Source organism: Saccopteryx leptura, chromosome 10, assembly GCF_036850995.1.
Source record: "Saccopteryx leptura isolate mSacLep1 chromosome 10, mSacLep1_pri_phased_curated, whole genome shotgun sequence".
Lineage (NCBI taxonomy): Eukaryota > Metazoa > Chordata > Mammalia > Chiroptera > Emballonuridae > Saccopteryx > Saccopteryx leptura.
In genome coordinates this window covers 56,604,570-56,616,853 of record NC_089512.1, presented here as the reverse complement: position 1 = coordinate 56,616,853, position 12,284 = coordinate 56,604,570, and the positions used below count along the sequence as shown (strand labels likewise).

At 42.9% G+C, this 12,284-nt stretch overlaps 1 protein-coding gene across 1 annotated transcript; it reads right to left on the bottom strand.

Moving 5' to 3' along the window:
- Positions 1–289: 289 nt before the first annotated feature.
- On the bottom strand, positions 290–11,438 carry PHF7 (PHD finger protein 7). Its single transcript, XM_066351009.1, is given in 11 exon segments — positions 290–763; positions 765–820; positions 1,031–1,155; positions 1,578–1,694; positions 2,474–2,580; positions 3,088–3,247; positions 3,720–3,844; positions 4,742–4,843; positions 9,730–9,821; positions 10,221–10,273; positions 11,398–11,438. Coding segments are annotated over 11 exon segments (1,152 nt in total). The 3' UTR covers positions 290–589.
- Between the last annotated feature and the right edge of the window lie 846 nt (positions 11,439–12,284).

Sequence of the window (12,284 nt, the reverse complement as noted above, 5' to 3'; positions counted from 1 at the left end):
TGCAACAGTGGCTTATTTTCAGTGCCGTGTGGACTCCTTTGCTGGCTCACCTCCCTAATGAGAACCTGTGTGTTTATTTGCACAATGATGGAATCTCTGTCCCTGTAAAGTTGATTTCCCTGCAAACTGCTTCCCTCCAAAGCAACATGTCTATGGTTTAAATGGAAAATTCTACATGAGTCACTAAATTTTATAGTATTCCTTTTCCCTCACTCTACCCTCCAGATTCCTTACTGTGCTAGACAAAATCCAGAGTGAATTTATAAGGAGACACAAATGGAGAGAAAGCTTTTATTTGCATAACAAATATGGGGAAGTAAGAAGAGGCATATGAGAACCAGATTAGGGTGGAAGGATCTGGTGGAAGAAGAGAAGACAGGGCTCTCTGGGAATCAGGCAGAAAGAGCAGAGGCGCATCTGGACTGCTCTGTCCTCACGCTCTCTGGGACTTCTCTTCCTTGGCTCATAGTTTCAGTTTCAGTGCTGGCCCCTTTCCTGGTCTCACAGTCCCAAAGTGCTCCCTCCCCAAACTCAGTGGAGGACACAGCTTTGTACCCAAATGTGCTTAGCAGCAACTACTTAGAAGCTGTTACTTGTAAATTTTTTTGCAGCGTTTAGTGATTTTGACACCCTTGGACCGCCAGGAGTGGCCCCTCCTACCACCAGAGGACTCTGGTTTCTCTAATGAGGAATGTCCTGGCCAATCAATCCAAGACAGGTGCAGATTCTTCTCCAGGCTGCTGTCTCTGCAGAAATGTCCCCCCAGAGCAGAAGGTGCTGCTGCAGCAGGGGATGTCACCTGAGTTTTCAGGTACGTAGTCTGTGGTGAAAGAAAGGTAGGAGAGGAAAACTCAGCCCTCTGTTTCTCCCAGGTGCAGGTCTTTAAACTCCTCCATAGCCACTTTCCTTCCCAAACTAAAGGTACCACGGAATCCCATCTGGTGGCCTGCCCTCCTCCTTTCCCAGGCCCCACAAGTGCCCCTCACCCCCAGCCCCCAGGTTCTTAGTCCAGACCATCCCTCAGTCCCACCTGTGACTTCACGCGAAGGTGCACACTCCTCACACTCCCATTTCTTACTGCTGGATCTAAGAGAGGAGCAGTCCCTGTGGGTTCCATGGGATCCACATGTAGCACACAGAATAAGGCTCCACCTCCTACAGGAAGACAGGGAAGGGTTGTGGGCACAAATATAACACTAACTCCATCTCAGGATGTTCACTACAAGCTGGGCATTTGCTGAGGGCTTCTCAGGCACTTTTTCTGTACATTTTACTCATGACAAATGTGTGGCTGTGTGCTGATCCCAGGACCCCACAATCAGGCAGACATTGGAAAGGTGGATTTGGAAAGGAATTGGCCCTGCGTGTCTCTCCACTGCACACCAGGAGCAGAGTCTGCAGAGACCTGTTCACGTGGGTGTGAGTCCGTCCTGGGCTGCTCAAAAATGGGACTTAACAATTATGTTTACCCTGAAGTCTGCAGGCAAAAGTGAATTACTTGCTCTTAAAAGCTGTGCCAAAGTCTAACTCTAAGATAGCACTGATGAAGATCTTTCTAACCAGAAGTCTTTCCCTACCCTTCGTCCTCAAAGCTGTCTCTGCCTTGTTCATATAGACAGGTGGGGGCATCACAATGCTGATAGCGCTGATACAATTCTGAGAAAGCCCCTGGCTCCAGTTCCCAGGCAGCATCTCTGCAGTGGGAGAAGAAACAGTGAGTAAGGGACATGTAATTGGTTGGTGAAACCTTTGTCCACCTGGGAAGAACTAGGAAGACCTCAAACTAGCACAGCAAAAGAGTTCAACAGGCTGCCTGAATTTCAGCAAGGCTGGGTGGGTGGCCTGGCAGTGGGAAAGGGAAGCAGGATGAATAGAACATGGGGATTCCTTGTTCCACACTGGAATTCATGACCCTACCCCTAACCCAGGGAATCCTGATCTCCAAAGCTCACTTTCCAAAAATGCCCCAACCCCCGCCACCTTTTTTTAGTGAGAGAGAGAGAGACAGACAGACACACAGACAGAGACAGACAGGCAGGAAGGGAGATGAGAAGCATGAATTTGTAGTTGTCACTTTAGTTGTTCATTGATTACTTCTCATACATGCCTTGATGGGGGGGGGGGTGTGGCTCCAGCCAAGCCAGTGACCCCTTGCTCAAGCCAGCGACCTTTGGGCTCAAGCCAGCAACCATGGGGTCATGTCTATGATCCCATGCTCAAGCCGGGATCTTGGGGTTTCAAACCTGGGCCCTCGGCATCCCAGGCCGACACTCAATCCACTGCACCACCACCAGTCAGGCCCTCCCCTTTTATTTAATAATTGAAAAGCTCTCCCTCCACCCCTTCCCTCTTTACCAGATAACAATGCCTTGGCTGCTTCTTAATTTTCTAAACTGTCCTCACACTCTCCTCCTTTCTAGAAATCTAGGCAACCCACTCCCTGGCTCATTTCCTGCTTTAGAGTTTTCACTACCTGTCTGGAATATGAATTCCCATTCTTAGCATTTCTTGAGGAAATTCTTCTCGATTGTTACAATGTGGACATTTGAAGAAATGCTTTGCTGATGTGTGGGCATATTTCTGTAAGAAAAACAATGAAAAACTTTCTGTTTGTAAAAACACTATGGCTGACTAGCTTATTTCCACCCCCACCCTCACCTCACAAAGATGTTGCTACACAGGAAAAGGAGTTTGGATGGGTTGGGTGAGGGCTGCACATTCTGGTGTCAGACCAGGGGCCACAAGTTTGAGAGAGTTCCCAGGAGCACCTTAGCTGTCACCTCTGGTCATGGCGCTGAGGAGTGCTGACCTGGTATATACATGTTTCCCTTTCCTTCCACCCAAGGAAGCAAGGCTGATTTAGAAGCTACCTGACTCATTCTAGAATGAGTTCATTTGTTCTAGCCTTCCCGAGGATTTTGCTCAGTCTAAATTTCATCATGAATGAGGTCCAGAGACTGGGCTGACTTTCCTCTGACTGCCTGGAACCAGCTCTGCATACAGGCCTCCAGTCCAGATTGTCTGAGCATTCCCAAGGTGTCTGAGCTGGAGCAATAGAGGAAGGTCCCAGGGCGGAGGAAGCCTCACCTGTATGCACTGGCGGTGGTAGATAGTTTGACTACAGCATGGGCTCTGGATGTTTTCAACACTTGCTTGGGATAAGTCTTCACAACATAAGACACAGCTTTCCTCCCCCACACTCCCCCACTGGATGTCCTGTGTTGGGCGATGTTTTTCACAAAATGATCTGTGGCAGAGTAAATAGCTTGGTTTTGATTTGATGGATTTTTCCAGCTGCTTGGCCTAGGGAGGGCAATCACCTGCTCAAGCTAGTGCCCAGCAAACCTCTGTGCTCCAGCGTGGAGAGGGGGATGGGGGGGAGAAGGGGAAGGAGGGAGAAATTGAAGGATAACCTTCTCACAGCTGCTCTTCCGAGCTATTGGAAGAGACTATCTCCACAACCTCTCTCTTTCCTGAAAGCCCCACTTCGTTCTGAGCCGCTAGGAACCTCAGCTGTTTGTAATTTAAGAAGGGGATGGGAAGCAAGAAGTAAACCCCGTGAAATTGCCAAGTCGACACTATTTCTCATTATGGAACGGAGGGGACAGAGTCAATGGTGAATCAAAACAAGCCCGTGAGAACTGGACTCTGATTTGATTAGTGGCTAATTAATAGCAAGTTGCAAAAGGGCAGCCGGACTTTTCCCCTTCATCGCTCACTTGTACTCTCCAAAAAATTGTGAAAGGCAACCCCTTTCTTGTCCACAAGGAAGATGGAAGTTTCTGACACAATGATCCTCCTGGCAGTTGATGGCGGCTCCCTTTTTCTTGCACACAAAGCAGATCTGCAAATGAGATCCCAGGCAATGCTCAGGGCCTCGGGGAAGACAGACACATCATTCTCTGAAATGGAAATTCTGGGAAACAGCAGCCATTCCCTTTCCTCGGTGGACCAGAAAGCTCAGGGGCTTCAAAGAGCATTGGCTTCTTTTTTGTTTTCCCAGGATGTTGCTCCCTCTCCTCACTTAGGATACTACACCCCAGAGAAGCGTGGAACTTAAGGACCAGTGGGGAGGGGGGTGTGGTAAGGGGGTGGGAGGAAGGGTGTGAAGAGAGACAAATATAAGGTGACGGAAAATTATTTGACTTTGGGTGATGGGTATACAACATAATCAACTGTTCAAATGCTATAGAAATGTTTACCCGAAACCTATGTACTCTTTTTTTTTTTTTTTTACAGAGACAGAGAGAGTCAGAGAGAGAGATAGGGACAGACAGAAATGGAGAGAGATGAGAAGCATCAATCATCAGTTTTTCGTTGTGATACCTTAGTTGTTCACTGATTGCTTTCTCATATGTGCCTTGACCGCAGGCCTTCAGCAGACTGAGTAACCCCTTGCTCGAGCCAGCAACCTTGGGTCCAAGCTGGTGAGCTTTGCTCAAACCAGGTGAGTCCACGCTCAAGCTGGCAACCTCGGGGTCTTGAACCTGGGTCCTTCCACACCCTAGTCCGACGCTTTATCCACTGCGCCACCGCCTGGTCAGGCTGAAACCTATGAAACCTATGTATTGACCAATGTCACCCTGTTAAATTTCATTTTCTAAATTAAAAAAAAAAGGACCAGTTGGGAAATCCAGGAGTTCTTTGACTTCTAGATGAGCAACAAGGGAAAAGAACAGGAGTGATCAGGAAGGTATGAAAAGAGGCTTCACCCAAGGCCCCCATTCCAGGGGATTCTAACCTTCCGAGAAGCCCGCGCTGCCTCCTTTTTGATGTCTTCAGGCAGGAATCCATGGAAACCTCTGTTAGACTGGCCCCGCTGAGGCAGCTTGCTAGATAGAATCTGGGAGGCAGCAGAACCAGACTGTCAACATTGATGATCAGTGAAAAAGTGCATTGGGGTGCAGGAAGGCAGAGTAGAAATATAGCTTGGCGGAATATATATGTATTTATAAGGTAATTTACTTAACAAAGACTTACATAGCATTAACTATATGTAGGATGCTGTCCTTTTCAAGTATGAAATTTAATCCGCATAGCAACCTTAAGAAATACTTACTATCATCACCCCCATTTTATAGGAGAAATTATGTGACATGTTGAAGCCCACAGAACTGCAAAACCTGGTTCTTACCCACTTCTGTGCTGCTTCTCATTTACTGAGGACTGCTTTTGTGTGCTGAGCATTTTGGGGAAACACTGCCTGTGTGCTTACTCATTTTATGCTCTCCACAGCCCTGTGATATGGATGCTACTGTGATCCTCATCTTATCGAGGAGGCCACTGAAGTGCAGCACGGTAAGCATGGCTGGGGTCACACAGCAAGGAGGCAGTAGAGCGGCATTCACTTCCAGGCCCACAGAACCCACACTCTTGCCCCTCTGCGGTACTGCCCCCTGGTACAGAATAAATACTCCTCTCAGAGTTTGTTCTCTATAGGAAGGGAAACAGGATTTTACAATGTTTTAACTGTAGTCATTCTGCCATAGCTAAGGGAAGGAATGGAGCTTTTCTTTAAAAATACACTTTAAAGGGCCCTTTGGTTCTGCAAAGCTCTCAAAGCAGAGTCTAGAATGGAAAATCAAGGGGAAAGAAGCTAAACTGTTATGAACTCATAAACAGTGCATGTGTGTATGTATTGGAAGAATGTCAGCACCCTGGCCCCACTCCAAGAATCTTCCAAATACTGGGAGGGTGCTGGACTTCCACAGTAATGATATGTAATGTGAATGGGGACCCAGGTTATTACAGTTGAACATGATAGAAAAGGTGGCCTTACAAGGTTAGAAAACTTGAGGACACTTGGATTATAGCTGTATGTTCCCAATTAGGCTTAAAATATATCTATTTGAACATTAATTATCTCAGGGCTTTAGGACTATATGAGTGATTTCTGTTTTATGCTTTTAAGTATTGTTTTCTACAATAAGCACGCATTATTTTTATAAACAGAAAAATAAACAGTTAAAGATTAGAAATAAGCTAGATATCCTTTAATAAGGATTTAATACTTTTTTGCATCCCCTAACCATGGAATACCAATTAGCTATAAAAAAGAAAAAACTAGCCTGACCAGGCAGTGGCGCAGTAGATAGAGCATCAGACTGGGACGCAAAGGACCCAGGTTCAAAATCCCAAGGTTGCCAGCATGAGTGCAGGCTCATCTAATTTGAGCAAGGCTCACCAGCTTGAGCCCAAGGTCGCTGGCTTGAGCAAGGGGTCACTTGCTCTGCTGTAGCCCCCAGGTCAAGGCACATATGAGAAAACAATCAATGAACAACTAAGGTGCTGCCATGAAGAATTGATGCTTCTCATCTCTCTCCCTTCCTGTCTGTCTGTCCCTATCTGTCTGTCACAAAAATAAAAATAAAAAGAAAATACTAGATCAATATGTTGTATATAGAATGACCATAAAAAAGCAAAATACAAATACAAAACACTGTGTATACTATGTTTATTTTTTTTTTGAAATGTATATGCTTGTAAATGCACTCAAATTAACCAAGACCCGACACCAAAACCAGACTGGACTTACAAGACAGGAAAAATCACAGACCAATCTTTTTCATGAGTATATATGTAAAAATGAAACAAAACATTATCAAATTGAATCCAGTACCATATAAAAAGGGTAAAACATCATGACCAAGCAGGATTTATACCAAAAAATGTGAAGTTAGTTCAACATTATAGAATTCAACTGATGTAATAAATCATATTAACAAATTAAGGGAAAAAATCATGATCATCTCAACAGATGCAGAAAATACATTTGACAGCATTCAACACACATTCATGATACCCTCCAGCAAACTAAATATAAAAGGGAATCTCTTCAATCTAATGAAGAGTCCATGAAAAACCTACAACTAACATTGTATTTTAATGGTGAAGAATTGGATATTATTCCCTAATGTTAAAAACAAGACAAGGATATCCACTCACATAACTTCTATTCAACACTAGATTGAAGGTCCTAGCTAGTACAAAAAAGGCAAGAAGATAAAATAAAAGACAAAGAATGGAAAGAAAAAAATAGAACTGTCTTTATTCACACATAACATAATTGTGTACATAGGAAATGCTAATACATTTACAAAAACACCAAAAAAAACCCCCAAACAAATCCAAAAACCTACTGAACTAATAAGTGAATTTAACAAGATTGCAGGATATAAAATCAATGTGCAAAAATATATTGCATTTCTATATACCAGCAAGAAACCTGAAAATGAAAAATTTGAATACCACTTATAATAGCATAAAATCACAATATATTTAGAAATATATTTATCAAAAGATGTGCAAGTCTTTGTCAGTAAAAAAAGTTGCTAATGGTGAACTATATATCATGTCGATGGGATTCAATATTCTTTGTCCATTCTTCAATGCAATCCCCATCACAATCCCAACAGGCTTTTTTAAAAGAAAAATTTTAAGCTAACTATAAAATTTACATGAAAAAGAGAAGGACCTAACAGCCAAAACAATCTTGGAAAATACGAAAAATTTACAATACTTAATTTCAAGACACTATAAAGCCACAATAACCAAGATGGTGTTGTACTGGTGTGAGGATTGACATACAGATCAATAGCATGAAACTGATCATTAAGATGCACAGATATAGCCTGACTGCTGGTGGCATAGTAGATACAGCATTGACCAGGGACGCTGAGGTCCCAGGTTCCAAACCCCAAGGTTGCCAGCTTGAGGGCAAGCTCATTTGGCTTGAGCACAGGCCTAACGGCTTGAGGGCAGGGCCTCAGGTTTGAGGATGGGATATTAGACATGATCCCATGGTTGCTGGTTTAAAGCCCAAAGTCGCTGGCTTGAAAAAGGGGTCACTGGCTTGGCTGGAGCCCCCAGTCAAGGCACGTATGAGAAGCAATCAATAAACAACTAAAGTGCCACAACTATGAGTTGATTCTTCTCATCTCTCTCTCTCTTCATGTCTTTTTCTCTCTCTCTCTCTAAAAAAAAAAAAAAAAAAAAAAAAAGGTGCACAGACATATGGTTAATTGATTTTGAAAAAGGCACCAAGATACCGGTAATTCAGTGGATAGGCAAAGATTTCTTGGGACACACAAAAAGGCACTAACGATAAAAGAAAAAAAAGATAAACTGGACATCATCAAAATTAAAAACTTTTGTTCTTTGAAAGATCATAAAGAAAATGAAAGGCAAGCTACAATAGGAAGAAAATAGTTACAATATATCTGAAAAGAGATTTGTATCCAGAATATGTAAAGAACTCTTAGAATTCAGACAAAAGAACCCAACTTTTTTTTTTTTTTTTTTTTTTCATTTTTCTGAAGCTGGAAACAGGGAGAGACAGTCAGACAGACTCCCGCATGCGCCCGACCGGGATCCACCCGGCACGCCCACCATGGGGCGACGCTCTGCCCACCAGGAGGCGATGCTCTGCCCATCCTGGGCGTCGCCATGTTGCGACCAGAGCCACTCTAGCGCCTGGGGCAGAGGCCACAGAGCCATCCCGAGCGCCCGGGCCATCTTTGCTCCAATGGAGCCTTGGCTGCGGGAGGGGAAGAGAGAGACAGAGAGGAAAGCGCGGCGGAGGGGTGGAGAAGCAAATGGGCGCTTCTCCTGTGTGCCCTGGCCGGGAATCGAACCCGAGAACCCAACTTTTAAAACCAACAAAATATTTGTATAGACACTTCATAAAAGAAAATATGTAAATGGCCAATAAGTACATGAAAAGAAGATAAACATCTTAAGTCATCAGAGAAATGCAAATTAAAACCACAGGGCAATAGCAATACACACCTAGTAGAATAGCTACAATTAAAAAGATGGACAATATCACGTTCTAGCAAGATTATTGTACAACTGGAACTTCATAAATTGCTAGTGGAAGTGTAAACTGGTACAACCACATTGGAAAGTGATGTGGCAGCTTCACATAAAGTTCAACATATAGTCAGTATACAACCAGTAAATCCACTCCTAGGCATTTGCCCAAGAGAAGGGAAAACATATTTCACAAAAAAGACTTGTATATGAGTGTTGACAGCAACTTTATTGATAATGACTCCCAAGGAAACAATTCAAATGTTCATCAACAAGTGGATAGATGAGCAAATTAAAATATATTCATACAACAGAATACTGGGAAATAAAAAAGCACAAGCTACCAACAGATGCAGCAACATGGATCAATCTCCAAAACACTGCATTGAGTGAAAGAAGCCAGACACAAAAGAGTACAAATTGTATGATTCCATTTATATGAAGCACAAGAATAGGGAAAAGCTATCTATGGACCAGTGATTGTCTCTGAGGGGACTGACGGGGAGAGCAGAAGGGAACTTTATAGGGTGATGGAGATATTTATTTTGATTCAGTGTTTATATAGGAATATACATATATATAACATAAGTACATTCTACAGCATGTAAATTATATCTAATAAAGAAAGAATATTGGGAAAAAATAACTGGAAGGGCTGTTAGCATTTGCAACCGGGGAGAGGGAAAAAGATGGGAAATATTATTTTGGGAAAAGACTTCTCGTTGTACATATCTTATATATACTGTTAGGATTTTACATTAGATACAGATATTACAATTTAAAGATTAGATTTTAAAAGAAAAAAGTTATTAAGGAGAACAAACATGGCTATCGATCTGAGGCTGGAAGCAAAAATGAAGAACCAATTGTACAGAAAAAGCCATGAGACATTCAAAGCAAAGAGGGCCTTATACTCACAAGACAGAAATAGTGCACACTGAGATTGTCTTTCTGAAGAAATTCCCCTAATTTTTCAGGATCCCCAGGTTCTCGAAGGCATAGCCGGCATACTGAAGGAGAGAATGTTAATACTTTACTTTGGGAGCATAACCATCTAAGAACCAGGAGGAGAAGAGTATTGGGAGGGTCATTCTGACAAGGACAGAGGTTGGAATAAAATGTTATTTGGTATCATTTAGGCCTTTATATAATTTCAGCCACATTTGAAGGAGTTGGCTACAACTGCTCAATTCTTTTTCTTTTCTTTTTTTTTTCTCTTTGTCTCAAGTGGCCTTAGTTAACTTGTTTCTTGAACTTTGGATGTGACATTTAAAGATTACAGACCCTGAGTTCTTAAGCATCTTAGAGAATCTGGGAAGGAAGCAGGACTGATAGTGAGAGGAGCAATTCAAGTGATCTTTCCTGAGATTGGGAGGCAGCATCCTAACAGAACTTTCAGTCTTTCTTACCAGGCCCTGAAGATGGCTTCTTCTGGGTCACCCTTCTCATCTTGAAAGACTTTCTATATAAGAGAAGGAAGAAGTAACAAGGTGGTCTTTGAGGATCCTGTCAACATCCCTTGTAGCATTTCCTTCAAAATGCCATCCATGGGTCTGATGAAATACCAGAATATCTAAAGGCTAACACATCAACTTCTTTTTCTATTTCATATACGCATATATATATATATATATATATATATATATATATATATATGTATGTATTTTTTTAGATGAGAGGAAGGGAGATAGTGAGCAGATTTCCACATGTCCTCCAACCAGGATCCACATGGCAACCCTGTCTAGGACTGATGCTTGAGTACTGAGCTATTTTTAGTGCCTGAGCTGGGACCAACTGAATAATCCTCAGTGCTAGGGGCCACGCTGAAACCAATCAAGTTGGCTGTGGGAGGAAAAGGGAAAGAAGGGGGAGGGGGAGAGAAGTGGAGGGTTGCTTCTCCAGTATGCCCTGACCCGGAATTGAACCCAGGACATCAATATGCTGGGCTGATGCTCTATCCACGGAGCCACCAGCCAGGACCCTATTTCATATTTTTTCAAAGCACAAAACAAACCTACTGAATTGTTTGAATGTGAGATAGTAACCATCTTTCCATTCCTGGTGCCTGCATTGCCTGTGTTGACTGAATCAAAGTAGCAGCAAACACCCTTTTACTGTTTCTTCTACCAGTTACTCTGAATCTCAGGTGGTATCACAATCACAAAGCTTAATACAATGACACTAAATTTAAGAATTTCCTATTGCTAGCCATTATTCTTGGCTCTTTGCATGTGTTACCTCAATGAATCTCCAGAATGTTTTAAGTGGGTGCCATTATTATGCATATTTTCCAGATGAGGAAATGGAGGCACAAAGAAATGAAGTAAACCTATTTCAGGTCACCTGGTTAGCAGGTACTAGAACCAGGATATGAACCTAGGCTGTAGGGTTCGTGAGTCAGCACTTTGCTTCTAGGGATAGTCCTAGGAGGACAGATTACTGGGCAGCTTCCACAATACTAATGGTATGTGCTTCCACACTACCCAACCCTAGCCCTCAAGTCTATGCAAAGAGGGAAAAAATTATAGCACATATCACAGGCCATTGAATAATTTATCCTAAATTCCCTTATGTCACCTACTCTACCTCAATCTTTGACATTCCTTCTTTTCTTGTGTAGTCTTCATCACTGCAGGTTCTCTCTCCTATTTTCTATATTATTATGAGAACGATAAAGGCTCTTTTGGCTATAAAATAAACATATCTTGGTCAGTAATTTAATTTTATAGTTGGTTATCAAGTTCTACAGGGTCAAAGCAACAGTACATTTCACTTCCCAACCATGTGACAGAATATAAGGGACCCACCCAGTATCAATGCTAGTAATAGCCAGTAATTAAATTATGTCAAAAACTGTTCTAGACATTTTACGTGTTAACATACAAGCCCCTGCCCCCATGCAATAGGTGCCATTATTATCCCCATTTTCAAGATGAGGAGACTGGGGCACAGAGAGTTCACAGAGAGGCATTTGTCTAAGGTTGGAGGTACTGCTATCACGCAGCAGTAAAAGAACTTGGAACCACTGCTTGAACTGGCTAATTGGCTGTTTCCTTTGTGTCTACTAAATTCATGAGGTAGTACTCCGGAAAAAAGACTCCTTTTGCCCCCAAGTATGGTGCCTTAATTCTGCCCAGTCAAAGCTAGATAAGATAGTTCTTTTCTAGGAGGAGGAGCTTATGGGATGTCCACTGCCTAAAGCAAGAACTCCCTCTAGTGATAGACTAGAGAGAATAGTGACAAACCACCGCTTGCCTCCCGTTGCTTTTCACCAGGCTCAGATGGCCATAGAAGTTTGGTCGGTTCTTAACCTTCGTCTAGCTCTGAGCAGAGAGTAAAATGCCTAAACGTGGAGAAGACACCCTGCCACTACTCCACCCACCAATGTCAGCAGACTGGAAATTGACTGTTTTCACTTGTCAGGGGGAAATCCCAGAAAGTGACGGAGGGGGGGCGGGGGGGGGCAAAAGAAG